The sequence below is a fragment of the Triticum aestivum genome, chromosome 3A (genome assembly GCF_018294505.1).
Source record: "Triticum aestivum cultivar Chinese Spring chromosome 3A, IWGSC CS RefSeq v2.1, whole genome shotgun sequence".
Taxonomy (NCBI): domain Eukaryota; kingdom Viridiplantae; phylum Streptophyta; class Magnoliopsida; order Poales; family Poaceae; genus Triticum; species Triticum aestivum.
Window position 1 is genome coordinate 582,683,658 of NC_057800.1, and position 17,843 is coordinate 582,701,500.

At 45.4% G+C, this 17,843-nt stretch overlaps 1 protein-coding gene across 1 annotated transcript; it reads right to left on the reverse strand.

The window, feature by feature from the left end:
* Nucleotides 1–2,252: 2,252 nt before the first annotated feature.
* On the reverse strand, nt 2,253–6,807 carry LOC123057000 (senescence-induced receptor-like serine/threonine-protein kinase). Its single transcript, XM_044480187.1, has 9 exons — nt 6,714–6,807; nt 6,027–6,171; nt 5,735–5,806; nt 5,584–5,649; nt 5,154–5,221; nt 4,243–4,469; nt 3,959–4,085; nt 2,997–3,056; nt 2,253–2,923 (listed from the first exon to the last, which is right to left on the reverse strand). The coding sequence occupies exons 1-9, from the start codon at nt 6,805–6,807 to the stop codon at nt 2,253–2,255; spliced, it is 1,530 nt and encodes a 509-aa protein (XP_044336122.1).
* Between the last annotated feature and the right edge of the window lie 11,036 nt (nt 6,808–17,843).

Consider the following 17,843-nt stretch of genomic DNA (forward strand, 5'->3'; position numbering starts at 1 on the left):
CTGGTAAAACTCGCTTATCCCCCAAGCGCCGTAATTGGTGGCGCGGTTGGGTTACCCACGTCCGTATTGACGAGAATCCCGTAATAAGGGGAACACGATCTCTGCTTTGACAAGACGTGTCAAAAAACCGCCTCGCGTTATGTGCGGGGCTGGTTAAAGAAAAACGGTTCGAATAATTACCGGGCCATGACGTGATGTCGTGCTGCCGAAACGTGTCAGCAGATTAGATTTGTGGAAATATTATTCTCTCTACGGTAGTATGTGGAACTTATTTTGCAGGGTCGGACATTATCCTTGTATTTAAATTCTTCTGTGGTGTATTCAGGGGAGGAACCCGCCTTGCAATGCCGAAGACAACACTGCGCGCCGGACTCATCGTCATTGAAGCCTGGTTCAGGGGCTACTGAGGGAGTCCTGGATTAGGGGGTCTCCGGACAGCCGGACTATATCCTTTGGCCAGACTGTTGTACTATGAAGATACAAGATTGAAGACTTCGTCTCGTGTCCGGATGGGACTCTACTTGGCGTGGAAGGCAAGCTAGGCAATACGGATATGTATATCTCCTCCTTTGTAACCGACCTTATGTAATCCTATCCCCCTCCGGTGCCTATATAAACCGGAGGGTTTTAGTCCGTAGGACAACATACAATCATACCATAGGCTAGCTTCTAGGGTTTAGCCCCTCCGATCTCGTGGTAGATCAACTCTTGTACTACTCATATTATCAAGAATAATCAAGCAGGACGTAGGGTTTTACCTCCATCAAGAGGGCCCGAACCTGGGTAAAACATCGTGTCCCCTGCCTCCTATTACCATCCGCCTTAGACGCACAGTTCGGGACCCCCTACCCGAGATCCGCCGGTTTTGACACCGACAGCGAGCATGTATTCTTCACTGACTATAATCCTTATGACTCTGCTCGTCTTAGGAGGAAGCGCTTCTGGACTGCCAGCCAGACCAATTTCTATTCCTCGCTGCTTTTCAACAAGGACAAAATCTTCTACCATGAGCATATTCCTCATGTGGACATGGAATCATTGCCTTGTCTCACTCCTGTACTCAGTGTGCTTCATGACACAGGCCTCCTCAACTTTTGTTCTGACATTGTTGATTGGAATGAAGAGCTTATTCTTCAGTTCTACGCTACACTACATATCACAGGTGATTCTGAAGATATGAACTCCTGGGTCTTGTACTGGATGACTGATAATACTCATTATAAGGCACCGACCTCTGAATTGCTTCATGCCATGCCCATCAGTCCACCCAGTAAAGGAGCTCGCTGTAAGGATGGTCTTTGCAATGCTGTACGTATATGGGCTTGGCCTTATCGACAAAAGAAATGTAATCCAGTAGTATAAAACAAACGGAGGATAAGGTGGGTGGACTTTCTCTCAACCCAGAACTCCAGAAGCACGAGTGATTCAGCTGTTGTTGCGGGGGCCTTAGGGCAGTAGGGCCTACACGCGCGACTCGGCTCCGCGCGTGCGGTCGTTTGGGTTCACTGGACCAGACCAGATTGCAGAACGCATAGCAGGCACGGCCCTCTGCCGTCGCCGTCGGGGATGGCGGCCATGGGTTTTCGCACGGCGCGGGTTCGCCCCGCCCCTCTCCCCAAGACCACCGCCACAACAGCCCGGGTCTCGGCCTGGAGGCGAAGAAGGCGCTGCAGTAAGCGGCCGAGTCGAGGAGCTGTCTGCGGGCGAGGGCCGACGGCGGACGAGGGTTAGGTATGTCATATGGTTCCATTTCTGCCCCTTCATAAGCATCAGCCTCTTGGTAGCTTATATAGGTGCTAACTCGCTCATTGATTCATATAGTACCCCATCACATATATTTTTGGGATGGTCGATGAACTCGACAATTGCTTAGAGGATTTGGTACAGTGAGCACGCATTTTTAATCTAATTCAACAGCATGCAAGAGGGATTGGGGATAAAACTTGGAATTCTAAAGTAGCAGTGTTTAAGCTGACTACTTGTTTTCGATTTGGTTTAGACCCTAATGTTCGAGCACCGGTTAATAGATCACCGAGTTCTCATCGCATGGAAGAAGATGCTTCCTTTTTCAAAATTACTTGAACTAAACCCCAGTGTCGCGCAAAAAAGTACTCCTCATCCAAACAACAAGCAAGACTGGGAACTGGAAATAAAATGAATGAATTGTAGTTTATAAACAACCAATGACAACACAATAGCAAATTACCAAACTTTAACTAAGCAGATGCAACAACTCAGCTGGTATTTTCCCTTCAACGTCCAGATAGAGGGTTTAATTCTGGCATCCCACCGGTATAACCAGACCGGAAGGAGCTCTCCTCGTTCCTTTCTTCAGAAATCAGCAACTGGAACTGCCTTCGCATTTCAGCATCCATGGAGTTCGTACATCGAGAGGACGCAGAAGCATACTGCTTTTCACTTGGAACCGTTGGCAGCAACACTTTTAGCCTTGAAACAACTTCGGTCATGGTAGGACGGTCCATGGCTGCGCTTTCGACGCAGTTCATGGCAAGGTCCACCACACTCTGCAGGGAACTGGTGTCATACTGATCCAACAGCTTCTTGTCCACGATATCTTGGATACTGCCTTTGGCAATCTTTTGGCGTACCCAATTTGGTAGGTGGTAGGTTTGAGGGTCCATCAACACCGGGGGCTTGCCAGTGATGATTTCCAAGAGCACGATGCCGAAGCTGTAAACATCTGTCTTGGTGGTGAGCTGGAAAGTTGCATGGTACTCGGGGTCAAGGTAGCCAAGAGTGCCAGCAGCAACAGTAGATATGTGTGTGTGCGCATCGTTAAAAGCCCGTGAAAGCCCAAAATCAGCTATGATCCCCACCAGGTTCTTGTCCAGAAGGATGTTAGCGGTCTTGACATCTCTGTGAACTATTGATGGGGTGCATGACTCGTGTAGATATTCCAGTCCTGTAGTTTACTTTGTCAACATATGGATACATACATAGATCGCCTAAAGGAAGCATGTAAATGAAATTCCAACCTTGTGCAGAATCAAGTGCAATATGAAGTCGCTGTTCCCAATTCAAACTGTAGTCTTCTCCTGCATCAAGATGTACCAAATTTAATTTAAGTGCCACAAGATACATGCATGGTAGCATACATACTAGCTTTGTAATTTTGCACATTTAACTTCAGAAATGATGTTAAAACAACACACAATGATTAACCTTGGTATCAATGGGTCTATTATGGTCTGAAGCTGGCATAAATAAGCTCTTTGATCTTCAAGAGATCACTGTTTTTCCTTCTCTTTAACAAAGATTTTTCTTTTAACAATGGAACCAAGCTATTGAAGTATTCTTTGAATATGTACCTCCGTCATTGCTTTGTTTCTTACTGATTTTAAATATGCAACTATCAAGTCATAACTATGACTGAGTAGAGATATGTAACTGTTGTGCCCAAATTTGTTAGCCAAGTATCTATGACCATGCTATGGTTATGAATTTGACAATGGACAATTCTAAGTAGAATTTTCCAAAAAAGAAAAGCTCTAAAAAGAACTAGGTCCACCAACTCAAGTGTATGATTAGCAGCAGCAATAACAGTCTATGCAACCAACTACACCTTTAACAAGGAAATCAGATTTTATTTAAAAAACTCCTTGTTTACAGTAGGGTCTAGGGTGTCAATGCCAGATTTATTTGATTTGATTTTAAAAAAACTTATGCCAGGTCCTATCAATTTTTTATTATGCTGCGAAGCGCAATATAAAATTTACTCCCTCCGTTCACAAATATAAGATGTTTTAAATTTTTTCTGAATCGGATGTATATAGACAAGTTTTAGTGTGTTTGTTCACTCATTTCAGTCTCTATGTAGTCCATATTGAAATATCCAAAACATCTTATATTTGTGAACGGAGGGAGTAGCACGTAGGTGGTTTCCAAGTAGTTAATGAAAGCTGTTGGTGTGTGCTTTTGAAATAGTGGAGAGAAAAACCTTCTCTTAAAAGCTGTTGAAGATTTCCTCTGGGCATGAAGTCATAAATGAGGGCTAGGCACTTGTTCTGGCAATATCCTTGTAGAGTTACGAGATTCTTGTGATGAACTTTGGACAAGGTTTGCACCTGCAGCAACAGATATAGTTACCAATCATCCTAGAGCTGAAGCCAGTTGCATCATTTCATTGGATATGGACTCTGGAAAGGATTGATATCTTGCACACTTATAGTTTACTTTCTGTTGAAGAATCATTAATTTGACCTAGTTGGTCTTATGGTATACCTCAGGGAGGAAATCCGTTGACTCCGCTATTGATGTCTCCATAAGCACCTTTACCACCACTTCATCAGCATTTTCCATTGTGCCATGATAAACAGTACCAAAACCTCCTTTTCCAACTATTGAATTGAAGTCGTTTGTTATGTGCTTTAGCTCTGCGTAGGTGAACCGTCTGATGTCAATATGTAGGGGCGTCTCCTCTTCATACATAGCATAATCCTCAGTGTCTCCTGACATCCCCGCAGAGTCAAAAAGTAGTGTGTTACATGAAAGTTTTGGTGTGAAGCTGCTGTTTAATTTCTACCACCTATTCCATTGATGGAAGGGAATTTAAGAGCGAAATGTATTGTTTTACCTTTCCAGCACAATTTCCAGAGTATGCACATCACTACTAGGAGGGATACAAGTACTACAGGAACTATCACTGCGATGACCATGGTAGATTTGGTGCTCTTCTTATTTGAACAGTACGTATCTTTGACTTTTGAGCATACGGGATTGCCTTCTAACCTAGTGGCACCATTACAGAACATATAGAAAAAAAATGAACACATAAGATGTTAGCTACAACAGCTCTACAAAATTATGATTAGAAGATGCCTCCATTTTCTAACACGACTAACATGCTAAACATGTATGCACTCTGAACGAATAAACTTCATGGTTTCTCATCTATGCATTCTAAAAGAAGAAACTTCATGGTTTGTAAATCATGTGCAGTTACTAAATGTCCTTATCTATTTCTCATATTGAATGCCGATAGATGATAAAGCCTTATAGTTATACTAGTACACGTAACTGATGGAATGTTTAGATCAATGCAATGCTCTGCGCAAGTGTTGCTGCACACACTTCTTGTGGCACCCGAATTGGCCATCACAACTTCGTCAAATTTGGTAAGTGTTCACATATACGACAATGAGGCTGCTGCGGCTTGGTGCTGGAAAAATGTGGCACGCCACAAAATGTAACACCAACCAAACTGTTGCCACAGAAAGTCAAACTTGTATAACTGTTGTTTTGTGAAATGTGCGAAGATTTTTGCTAAACCTTGATTTTTTTTCTATGAGGCTTAACCCTGTTTCTTTTCGGTGTAGTTGTTTAGTTTGATCTATTTTTTTTCTTCTGTTGTAAGAAATTGTGAAACATTCAGTCAAGACGAAAGGATTGTGCAACAGAGCATGCAAACCTTAAGTCAAGCAGACCGGCCTGATATCTTTGAAGAATAGAATGAGGGATTGGTCCATCGAGTTGGTTATATGACAAATCTCTGTAAAATAATAGTTAAAACCATTCTCTAAAATTTATATCATCACCCAAACATTATAATCAGCAGAGACTTACAGAACTTTTATTGACTTTATTTGGTAGTCTGGAATACCTCCTGTCAAATTGTTGTGTGACAAATCCCTGCATATGTTTTATGCTTAGGATCACAAAGATGTTAACATAACCTCATTTATCCCATTAATATTTTGTGGTAGGCACCACTTACAGGTTTTCCAGTGATACCATGTTCATGAATGCTATGGTTAATCCACCTTTCAGTCCGCTGGTAGACAGATTTCTGCAAAAAAAAATAAAAAAAATCATTCAATACAAATGTCTTCATTTTGTGATATCATTGAGCTAACATGTTTCCTTGAGATTATTCTAGTATCTTTTTGTGGTTCAGGTTTACAGTAAATTATTTATATAACAGAATGTGCTTCAAAAGTTAAAAAATATTGAATTGTGATGTTCAGATTCCGAAATGTATATGGTACAAGTCCCTGTTAGGTTCTTACACTCCAACAATCCTCGGATTCTGGTTGCTCTTAGAGTAGTCGCAAGTCAAACCTTCCCAGGAATATTCTCTTGGGGAGCACAGATCTCCATTCCAGTTTATTCGTGTCAAATTGTAGTGTTTCTTGACTTCTTTCATGTAACTGACTACAACAGCCAAAAGACAATGGAAACAAATATAAATGGAATGAAAAAAGCTGTATGTGTTGGGTATGGGCGTTCATATGTATTTAAAAGAATGTAGACATTAACTTAAGTACTTAACTAGTTGCAAAGTTATTTTAATAGAAGAAAATAAATTGTATCAATCCATTCCTCTACAACGGTCTTGGCCATGGTTTGTGGGCCGTTGAACTTTAGAACATGGCTTACTAAGGAATTTAGTGTAGGACTGAATCAGCTGGTTATTGTCTTACTAAGGAGTTTAGTGTAGGACTGAATCAGCTGGTTGATAAACTTGTTTCTATTACTTTAATGAGGATACTGGCAATGTCTAATGGAGTTGAGAATCTTCAGGGGTCTACACAAGTATACAATGAGATTTTTGTCATTAAGATCTGTTTTAAGTGCAGGGAGCTGGAGGTGATGTTCATCAACTGAATAAGCTGCATGATGATGGTGCGAATCTTGTCACACGCATGATATATTCGTCATATGCGTGCAATATCTATGTCGATGATCGATCTTACCATCCTGGGAGTCAGCGGTAAAGTTTTCCATCCGAATGAGCGAGTACACCTCGAACGTGTTGATGAGCGGGGGCAGGATCGAGCCATGCGTCATATTCAGGGTGTAGAACGCGTCGCCGTTATACAAGAATTGCCCGCTGTCATACAAGTTGTTGGCCTGTAAAAGCGACGGGAGAAGCCTCGATGCAGCAAATTGTCGGCGTTATAGATGTCGAACCTTCTGTTTGGGTTGCTATCATTGATTTCAACAAAATGGAATAAAGTGACACAGTTTAAAATTGCATTAACACAATATGGTATTGTTCAGGTCAAGACATGGCAGGAAATGACATTGTGAAGGAGTTGGCAGCTTCACGACACCATTGGATTACAGATCAAGAACTCATAAGTATCAATGGTTAGTGTGCTGTCAATTTATAACATTTCAGATTGGCAAATAAAGAGACGGTTTAAATAATAGTAGAATGATATGACATTGTTCATAGTTAAGACATTGCAGAATATGACATTGTGCTGTAGTGGGTAGGTTCACCACACCACTGGATTATGGATGAAGAACAGAAGCATACATGTAGTGCAAAAGAAGATCACTTGCTCTGTATAATTTAATTTACATGGTATGAAGAAGGAATTTGGTTGTACAACTGAAAATTTAAATAGAGAAATGACAAACTTTTGTTTATGAACTACATAATAAACTTTAAACAAACAATTTAATGCAAACACTAAAAATAAACAGTTGGTGCAGTCATGCCTAACCAAATATATACAACAAAGTTTGAAGGCTTGAGATGGACAAACTTACATTATTGGTGAAGACAGACTCTATAAAGGCTTTGTCCATGCTGATGGGGGGGGGGGGGGCAATTCAAGAAGTTTACCACAGAATCTTCTTCAAAAGCATTGTCTTTATTCTACATTTTGTTAAGAATAAATATAGATGTGATAATATACGAAAAAATGGAGAATATTTAAGATAAGATGAAGAGTGATGCTACATAACCAAGTAGCTATAAATGTAAATGCAGCGATACAGACAAAAGGTACAGCCAAGAGCAATGCATAGCTAAACTTCTTCAGTACCAACCTTATGGTAAGAGTAAATATAGATCTGATGTGTAGAAAATGGAGGGCAAAGAAAAATAAGTTGCAGAGTGATGGTACATGAACAACTACCTGTCATTATAAGTACACTGATAAAGGACAATATGTACTTACAAGAATAATGCAGAGCTAAAAAAACATTGGCATTGGATATATTCTACACTAATGTAACCATTCATACAGATCAGATAATTTAAAGCGAACAATTGATAAGCAAGCTATCATGCATACTGCTGTCACATAATGAACCAGGTATGTATGCAAGTACAGTGATACAGGACAACAAGTACTAACAAGAGCAAAGCAGCGGGTAGCATATTTGCGATATCATGTCGTTCTTGTCAAACTGAAATTCTTTTTCGAGCAGATTTCCTGCAAAAAAGATCCGTAAGGCACATGCGAAAAAGTAGAAGTTCAAATTGTCATGTGGTTTCATAGACAGTACCTCATCCTGGGAACGAGACCAGTGCATAACAAGGTTTTTCCATTCAATGTCTTCTAAATTTAGCACAAGAGACTTCACCGAAAATTCGTTTATAGACTTGCCATCAAAGTGTGATTTCCTCAGTTAACACCGATACTGCCGCAATGCTTCCTTGAAAAGCACAAGCAAGCTTTGCTCGTCATGACTGTCCAGATTGACCCTTGCCTAGTTACAACAATGTAATGTAAATCATTGATGTGTTCAATCAGCAGAAAACAGGAAAATAATAACCATGAATAATAGCACTTACACGTAAGTTGGACAGGAAGATGTGAAAATGGTGTTTGTCTTCACAATAATTTTCCCATGATGGGAATATATGCACGTAGTCCCTAACAACATTGAAAGCATTGTCCTTTAAACTGTGAATAAATGGAATAGGGTTCCAATCTGCAGGAATTGGCCGTCTCTGCAGTTGGGATAGGTCTTCGGCCGGTGGACTTGTTGTACTTTTTGCTGGAGTGGGATTTTTCTGTGGTACAGCCGGTGCTATGGCAAATGAAATCGGTATACCTTTTGCTGGAGTGCAGGTCTTGTGTGGTGGGGCTAGTATTGTGGCCAGTGAAGTATGGGTACAGTCTGCTGGAATCGGTCCTATGTTTTGTGTCACTGGTTGTACAGCCAATATAAGTGGGGCGCTGTCTGATTTCTCCGTCACCACCACGTTTTTCAAGGACTTTGCTAGTGCTCCTTCAGGTTCGGCAATCGTCATCTTCCTTTTTGATGTCTGATGCACAAGAACATCATTTGAGTGGAAAAACATGGTATGATGATAGATGGAATATGTATTGATAATGGATGGGCATGGCATCTCGACATATATGATGAGTAAACTAAGTAGATGGCGGTGCAACAAAGTAGAAGAAATGCAAGACAACATATGCAAGATACCCGCAATCAATAAAACATTGCCAAATTAGAACAGGCACCTTGATGGGTGAATAGGACAGGCCATCTGCCTTTGACCCCTCGAGGTTAGAATAGTCATTAGGATCATATTCTGAACAAGAATCAACAGGTGGGGAGCGTATGAGTTTCATTGCATCCAGAATGGCACTCAATGCCTTAGTGCCAATTTTGTAAGTCATTGAAGTGTTTAGCTTCAAGAGTGGACTGCTGCTAGTGCGACACAAAGCAGCTACACAGATCATAGTGTAGATATAATGGGAAAACCTTAAGCATCAGAGTAAAATCAACAAAGTGGAACTTGCTGGAATATATGTGCTAGTATTGCCGGTACGGCTAGAAAGGCTTCGGATACCAGCTCTCTTCAAGTGAAGGTGCGGTACTGTTAATATCAGTGTAACTCTCAAAGGCGACACAGCTCCCCGCATTTCCTTACTATTCTTATAGGATTCAAGTGGGCAGGCCACTACAAATCCTATTCCTATGTTTACAAGATCCTACGAATCAAAGAGGCTCAAAGTGTCCATCACAACCGACCGTATAGACCTCTACACTGTAAATATCCCTGCTCATCGTCAGTACAAGGAACATACTTTACTACTATCATACTCCCTCCATTCCAAAATATAAGTCTTGGTAGAGATTTCTACTATGGATCACATACAGATGTATTCAGATACATTTTAGAGTGTAGATTCACTCATTTTGCTCCATATGTAGTCCCTGGTGGAATCTATGCAAAGACTTGTATTTAGGAACGGAGACAATACATGTTAAAAAAGAATGGAAGAGGAACATGGTAAAGAAGAGCAATCAGATTTTGGATAATAAAATGTTGGTTGCGCAGTGCCCACACATGATGAACCAGAGCGCATTAAGAATGCAACTCCCAGCTATCTCTCGACCATTTCAGGCGGTTGGATGAAGATCCTACGTCTCCTAACCCTTCTTCTTCCTCGTCTCTGATTCTTCCCATACAAAACACCGCACGGGCCGCCGGCCGGACCACCGGCCCCCATCACCTGTGTTCCTCCGCCACCCCCACCCCCACACCCACCCCAACCCCCACCCGTGTCGAGTTTTCTTCGTTCGGTGAGGCCCCACAACCACCCTAGCCCCTTCAATCGCACCGGCGAACTCCGGTGAGCTCTGAAAAATCGACTGACCCAATTTTGAAATTCTACTGTGATTTAACTAGTGTGGAATATAAAAGGGGAAAACCATAAGCATTGGGAGTATAGTGTTGAGCGTGCCATGGCGGATCTGAAGGTGCAAATCAGACAAAGGCAACTTCGCAACCAAGACAAGAAATTAGAGTAAAGTAGTGAAGATCTATTTTCTTGCTGTGATAAATAAGTTGAGCAAATACGAAAGAGTACCGCCTCTGGTGCGGCGCCGTGTACGCATCTGCTGAGAATTTGACGGTGCTGCGGTAGCAATGGCTGTCGGCGGCGTGGAAGCAGATTTAGGAGGGTAGACGGTGGTGGCGGGGCGCGGTGGACGAGATGGTCGTCGGAGCGGCGCCGGCAAGGTGGACGACGGCGGGGATGAAGCGAGAGGACGGGATGCAAGGATCCCAGTCCGAAGCCGTGGATGAGAGAGGTCGATCTCTTGTAATGGACGGCGGCATCAGGATATCAGCTCCGGCATGGTGGAGGAGGACAGCAGTGGATGGGGTGGCGGACGGCGGCGGACGGAGGAGGGTGGGGTGGAGAGGGTGTTTTGGCGCCCACGGAGTACGAATGGGGAAAAGGGAGGTAGAGAGGAAGGGGGGAACCATGTATTCAGGGCGCGCTTGTCTCAAATGCGAGGAAATTTACAAACTTAGCCCCCGTTTCAAATTTCTACTACATCACAACAACATTAGTCGGTTGGGGATAGGACGGTAATCTCGCATACACCGAATATTTGCCGACGAGAGTTTGTTTTTGGCGCCCACCGTGTATGAATATGAATCGGGGAGGGAGTCGATTTCGGCCGAGGACACACTGTGTTTTGGTACCCACCGTGTATGAATCCGGGTGAGAGGCGGTTACGTCACGTTTGAGTGAAATTACAAACCTACCCCTATCGAAACCTATAAAAATTCAGCAGATAGGCTTTGCGTGGCAGAGATAGGCAGTAGTGATTTCCATCTCGCAGATTTTGGTTTCGGGCGGTTACTGTGACTTTCCCCGCTTCGTTCAAATTTTGCAGAGTGCACGTTTACCGTGCCAACTCAATTCGAATCCCGTTTGTATTCTATTTTTTTTTCGGGCGGGGTCCATTTTCAATTGGAATTACATTCTATATACATCATTTTTTATATATACTTTCAAAAGCACAACAAATAATTTTGCTCCTTTATATGTATAATATGATTTACAAATACAACGATCTCGAAATCTTAAGGTTGAATTTGAAATTTTTTAACCAAATTATGTTCTACTAAAATGTATGGATCAGTAATATCTACATATTAAATAACATAGATGTGCGTGAATTTATATGAGTATACATGTTTGATAGATCAATTTTGGTTCGAGTATGGATTACATGTATCATCATCTCGAATTCAAATATTTGAATCCCTTTTTTGTTCACTCCTTTCACGCCCATCTCTCTCGCATGCATGCTCCTTCAAGTAGCTATCACTCTCTTTTCTCCAGCTCACCCGCACGCTCACTTCATGTTTCTCCTATCCTCGCAAACATGGTATGTCGACGTCTCCCTTGAGAAGTGTCACACTCTCCCTATCATTATACATTACACAGTTTTCATTATCTCTCATGTCTCTATTGTTCTCTGGTATCACTCGGTACCTCAGCTTTCTTTTTCACCGCCACACACACAGTCTCCACTCGTCTTTCACTTTGTCTTTATCTCTATGGAATTCTCTCACACACCCTATATGTCTCTACATATGACTCATACCACTAAAATTACTCTCTCTCTCTCTCTCCTGTAGACACAACATTTGTTGTGGTCTCCTTTTTGTCTCCATCCCAGACTGACATTATTCATTTGTTTACCGATCAGACAACCCCGACTACCGTCTCCTCTCTCTCATAGACACACACACACAACTCCTGCTTCCACTCCCCTTCCCGACTACCGTCTCTCTCTCACACACACAAAACTCTCGCTTTCGCACCCCGACTCGTATTTCTCTCACGAACATTTATCGACTAGCTAGCCTCTAGATAGGTTTATACACCCGCACACTTGTGCTTCCACCATCGCATACATGTCTCTCTCCCGCTCTTTGTATCTATGTAGATTTTTCTTCCCTTCTTGAGACACGCCCTCTCGATCGTGCACACACACACTATCGCCTCATTTTAAGCTGATACCTATCGCACACACACACTCCTTGTGTCTTTGTCACACATGCACTCCGTCCTCCTCCACTCTCCCTCTCTCTCACACACACATGGGCTTTTTGCAACAACTAGTAAGATGCCCATGCGTTGCACAGAGCATCAAGATGCATTTGTATGAGTAGTTTATCTTGTGGGGGGAAAGGATGAATGAGGGAAGGCCTTATTTGCAAATGTGGAGAGGGGTGTGGGTATCTTTTTGCAAAATTGCTATAGTTTCCTTCCTATCCGTCAGATATAGATCGGACGGCCTATATTGCAGGATGGCAGGCACACGATCATCACCGACAATGCTTTTTATAAGAGTAGGGATAAAAAATAGAGTTGGTGATGATGGTGGGCCTGCCATCCTGCAATGTAGGTCGTCCGATTTACATCTGACAGATAGGAAGGAAAATATGGCAATTTACCCGCACTCTTCACCACATTTGCAGATAAGGCCTTCCCTCGTTCATCCTTTTCTCCCACAAGATCTTGATGTTCCGTGCAACGCACGGGCATCTTGCTAGTAAGAGTAGAAATTAGACATATACCACTTCTCGAATCTTGAAACCAACAACATTCCTCCCTTATCTCATCAAAACCGCCAAAGGAATATATTTTGAGTGAAACATAACATATTTTTAGTGATATACGTATTTGAAAACTAGACTTTTTTTCTATTAAATCGGTGAATATGTATTAATCTACTTTGACCGTGTGGCAACGGATTGGCACATTGCTAGTAGTTATTATAATTTTTTGGACACCAGACAAACGGTGGAGTACATATACGAAGAGAAGAGACGCACGCACGCAGTTGGCCTCTCGTTGTCTCGCACACATGAGTGTTACGTAAAGGAGACATTAACAAATAAACCCTAAAACCCTAGGTGCATGATTGCTGCATTCACGGGTACCGGGTACGTGGTGGAGCACCTTTGTAGGAATAGTCAGCTCTCGTGATAATTTGATCCGTAGGAGTTGATGGTCGGGACCATAGGTGAACGACTTGGAGCACGGTGGCTCGCCAGTTGCCACAGATCGAGTAGCCACGTTTAAAATATCGTTTTTTAGCGGGGTTAATTTAATCTGCATGCATGACTCTCCTCCCCCCACGCTCGTCCAATCCGTTGTGACCAGCAATATTTCCACCCCTTCGCTCCCCCGTAATTTACTCCAACAAATATGCCCACGTAGCTATTACTTAATTGCAGGTGTATTGGGTCACTGACATATGGGCCCAACAGGGGTCTGGCCCACATGTCAGTGACGCAACTGGACCTGCAGTTAAGTCAGTGCAGCTCAGTCCATATCTTACGTAGGTGTGCCATTGCTCGCTATAAATACTGTGCCTCCCACGACATCGCTATCTCCTCCCTCTCACATTCACGTTCATCGCTATCTCCTCCCCCTCCCTCTCACGTCGACCACCATGGCATCGCCCCTCCCAAGCCCTAGGAGTCCCTCGCTGTACCGCGCGGACGGTCACTCGTCGTCGTTCCGTTCCTCGCCGCCACTAGTCGAGGAGGACGCGCTGGTGTTCCGCTCCTCGCCGCTACGCGACGCATCGCCGTTCCGTTCCTCGCCGTCACTAGTCGAGGAGGACGCGTCGGTGTTCCGCTCCTCGCCGTGACGTGTCGAGGTGGACGCGTCGGCGTTCCCAATCTCGCCAGCACGCACGCTGGAGGACGCGGCGGCTCCCCGCTACGAGGAGAATGCCGCGCCGCCCGCCGAGCCCCCCAGCCTTGAGGAGCTTTGGAAAGAAATGGATGTCGCCTTGTGGGAGGTGTCGTGGATCTAAGACTGACAGTAGAATGGGGGGTAAGTTTGAGGAGGCAAGATCCTAGCTATGGAGGAGTTGTACGCACGAGTTTTACGAGTTCAGGCCCTTCTCGGAGGAAGTAACAGCCCTACGTCTCGGTGCCCTGAGGCGGTCGACTGGATTATATGAGTGTGTTTACAAAAGTGCGAACCCCTGTCCTAGAGGAGGAGGGTGGCTTATATAGAGTGCGCCAGGACCCCAGCTCCCCTCCGTTACACAGGGTTCAATGTTCATAAAGGAGGGGCGTTACTGGTAACGCCTGCAGTAAAGTGCTATAAATGCCCATAAAGCTATGGTTTAAGTCTTGACCGTTGCTGAGTGGAGAGTTTCTCATCTTCTGGTGGTCGAGTGTCTTCAAGGTGGTCGAGTGAGTGCATCTTCATGGTCGAGTGGACGATGGTTTCTCTTCGACTGCTTCTGATTCTTTGCAGAGATGTCCTTGGGGAGGGTATGTCGGATAGGTCCATGACTCAACCCTAGGTACATAGCTTCATCATTAGCCCCCGAATGGATCAGGGTTTGAGTGGGGAAGGAGTTGGGAACACTTCCGACCCATTCTTTGTGTTACGAGTATATCCTGTTCTGGAACAATGAGTTGAGGTGACGACGTCGACTCCTTTCTCAGTCACCGTGGTCCATTCTTGGTTTTTGTCGAGTGAATTTTCACAGTAGAATTCCGAATGATGATGCAGAGGATGTTTGTCTTCAGTCTGACAGGTTGTTCTGCTCTCCGCGAATCTCACGGGATTTGAATTTTGGGAAGCGTGCCAGACAGACGGAAACAAGGTTATCGGGACGGATTAGGCAAGTCTCCTCGATCCCTGTGCCACCTTTTTCGCCACGTATTGCGCGCGCAACTGTTGCGGGATTTGTTTAGATCGCCTAGGTCCACCCGTCAGCCACTCGGATGACGACCTTATAAAAGGCCTCGGACCAGGCCTCTGCCCCGTGCGCTCCCATTCTCTCTTCTTCTCTCAATCTCTCCGCCACGCTCGCTTCCACCCTCATCGCCGGACCTTTGATCAAGCTCGACCCGCCGCCATGGGGAAGGAGAGGACGGTGGCGCTGGAACACGCGAAGAAGGCGACAGCGAAGGCGAAGGGCAAGCGGACCAGCCAGGGCGGATCCTCGTCGAGATCCGGCCTGCCGGCGGGCTGGATCCAGGGCGACTGGATCCGCTCGACAATCACCTAGGACGACCTCAACGACCTGGTGGAGGGGGGACTGATCCCCCACAAGTCAGCACAGCTCCCGGGGATGAAACCGAGCCGCAACCGAGGGAGGGTGAGTGTGTTCTCCTCGCCACTCACGTAGATCGCGGATTCTCACTGCCCCCATCCTTTCTTCCGGGGTTTTTGAACTTCTTTGGGGCTCAACTCCACCATTTCACCTCAAACACTATAGTATATCTGACCGCTTTTGTGTCGATGTGCGAAAACTTCTTGGGTTGTCGACCGCACTGGTGCCTTTTCAAACATATCTTCACCTGCCGATCCCAGTCAGTCAAAAAGGCCAAGTCGAGTGACGATAGGACACAAGTGATCCAGATGTGCGGGGGTCTGGGGATCCAGATGAGGAGCAAGAGTACTTTCCCATCCATGATTCTTCCCGACTCGGTCCGGGGCTGGCAGTCGACTTGGTTCTACTGCAAGGATCAGCCGACCCCCGGCCAGTCGACTGGTCTTCCTCCTTTTTCTTTGGCTCGAGTGGAGAAGCCCGCCCCCTGAAGGTAGTTCCAGAAGAGAAGGCGCAGGTCAAGGCGCTGGTCGAGCGGGTCGTCCAGCTTGTCCGCGATGGGGTGACCGGGATGGACCTGTTGGAGGTCTTTCTCGGTCGACGCATCCAACCTCTTCAGGTGCGCGATCATCCGATGTGGATGTATTCTGGGCTCGAGGATTCCACTCGGATCCACCCAGAGGACGTCAGCGAGGACACCTAGGAGAAGTGGTTGATGGGGATCACCAGCAACAAAGACAACCCTCGGGGGTCTAGGAGGGTGATTCCATTCGACAACTCGCACCAGCCGGAGCAGGTATAATTCTGTCTTATCGAGTATCTTTTCGATTCACCGAGTGACATCTTGTTTATGGTCGATTGAATTTCCTTTGATCATTGTCCTTTTAGGCCCTCATCGACATGTACTCAATGCCCAACAGAGTGCAGGACCAAGAGGCTGAGGAAGAAGGGAGCGGTGGCGAGAGCGGCGAGGAGCATTCAGAGGCCGAAGAAGACGAGGAGAGCGACGAATTGACTGGTGACGAAGAAGTCGACTCGCCTCCTCGCAGGGAGAGGAGATCCAAACAAGCCCACGACCCGGCGAGTGCTCTGGACTTAGTGGCCGCGCCGACTGGTCAGACTTCGAAGCGTCCTAGGACGTCTTCCCCAACGCCGGCTGAAAAGGCTCCAAAGCAGTCCAAAGTTGCGCCGCCTCCAGCGCCGAAAGCGCCGAAAGCCACCTCTTCCAAACTGCCAAAAGCTTTGCCCAGGATCAAAGTGACCATTCCTACTATCTCCGGGTAACCATCTGACTTGTCTTTTTCGTCGACTCGATTAACCAGACGTAACCGATTGAATACGGGTCTTTGCAGTGCTGCTACGTCAGGAACCTCTTCTTTCAAGTACCGAGACGAGGAAATGAAAGATGCTGTAACCTCCAACCCAGGTATAAACTCTTGTGATCTTGTTCTGGATTCTTTGGTCGACTGCGTTCGTGTGGTTCACTTGGGGTCGAATGATCTGCCTTGCAGCTCCACCCAATATCATTGATCTTCCAGATGACGATGAAGATGTGGCTCCTAAGCCCAGGAAGAGCAAGAAGGTAGCAGCTGGCAGGGTGGCTCGGCAAGAACCAACTCCAACACCTCCCGTCCGTCAAGCTGAAGACGCGGGCAGGGCCTCTGTGACGTTCGCTGCACCCTTGTCGAGTGGGCCTCCCGCATCGTCGACTGCACCTGTGGTTCCTTCAACTGTCCAACTCCATGCCACAGAGCTCCAAGCCACCGCACCTGGGTCGTCTGCACACTTTTTCACCAGCTACCCCGTCCCGGACAACCAGTCGGAAGCGGCTGCGGAAGCCATTCGACAGGCTGACATGATGATGGAGCGGGTGAAGACGGTGCACGAGAACAGCCAGGCTGCCTACAACGCCAGTGCCGCCCTTCGGGCCAATGTCCAGGTGAGTAAACTTTTCGACTGTTTTTGTTCTCGAAAAATCTTCTTCTGCACAATCTCCTGTTGTTTGCGTCGAATTAGAGCACCCACTAGGTGTTTTGTTGTTTTTGGTAGTTTCGCTCTTCCACTCGGTCTGGGCGAGTGGGATCAGAACCGGTGGGGGCACGCTAAGTGCACCCACTGGGTGTAGTCCCCGAGACCACGGTCGACTGCTGGCAGTCGACTGGGGTCTGAGTTCTTCGTTCTTTTCTTTCTACTCCTTACACTCGACTCCGGCGGGCCGGTCGAGTAAGATCCGAACC

Coding starts and splice junctions, on each gene's coding strand:
- LOC123057000 (XM_044480187.1), bottom strand. CDS start 6,807: ATGACGCATGGCTCGATCCTGCCCCCGCTCATCAACACGTTCGAGGTG. Junction 5,222..5,583: donor ATAAAGTCAATAAAAGTTCT/GTAAGTCTCTGC, acceptor CTGTGGCAACAG/TTTGGTTGGTGTTACATTTT. Junction 3,057..3,958: donor TCAACAGCTTTTAAGAGAAG/GTTTTTCTCTCC, acceptor ATCTTGATGCAG/GAGAAGACTACAGTTTGAAT.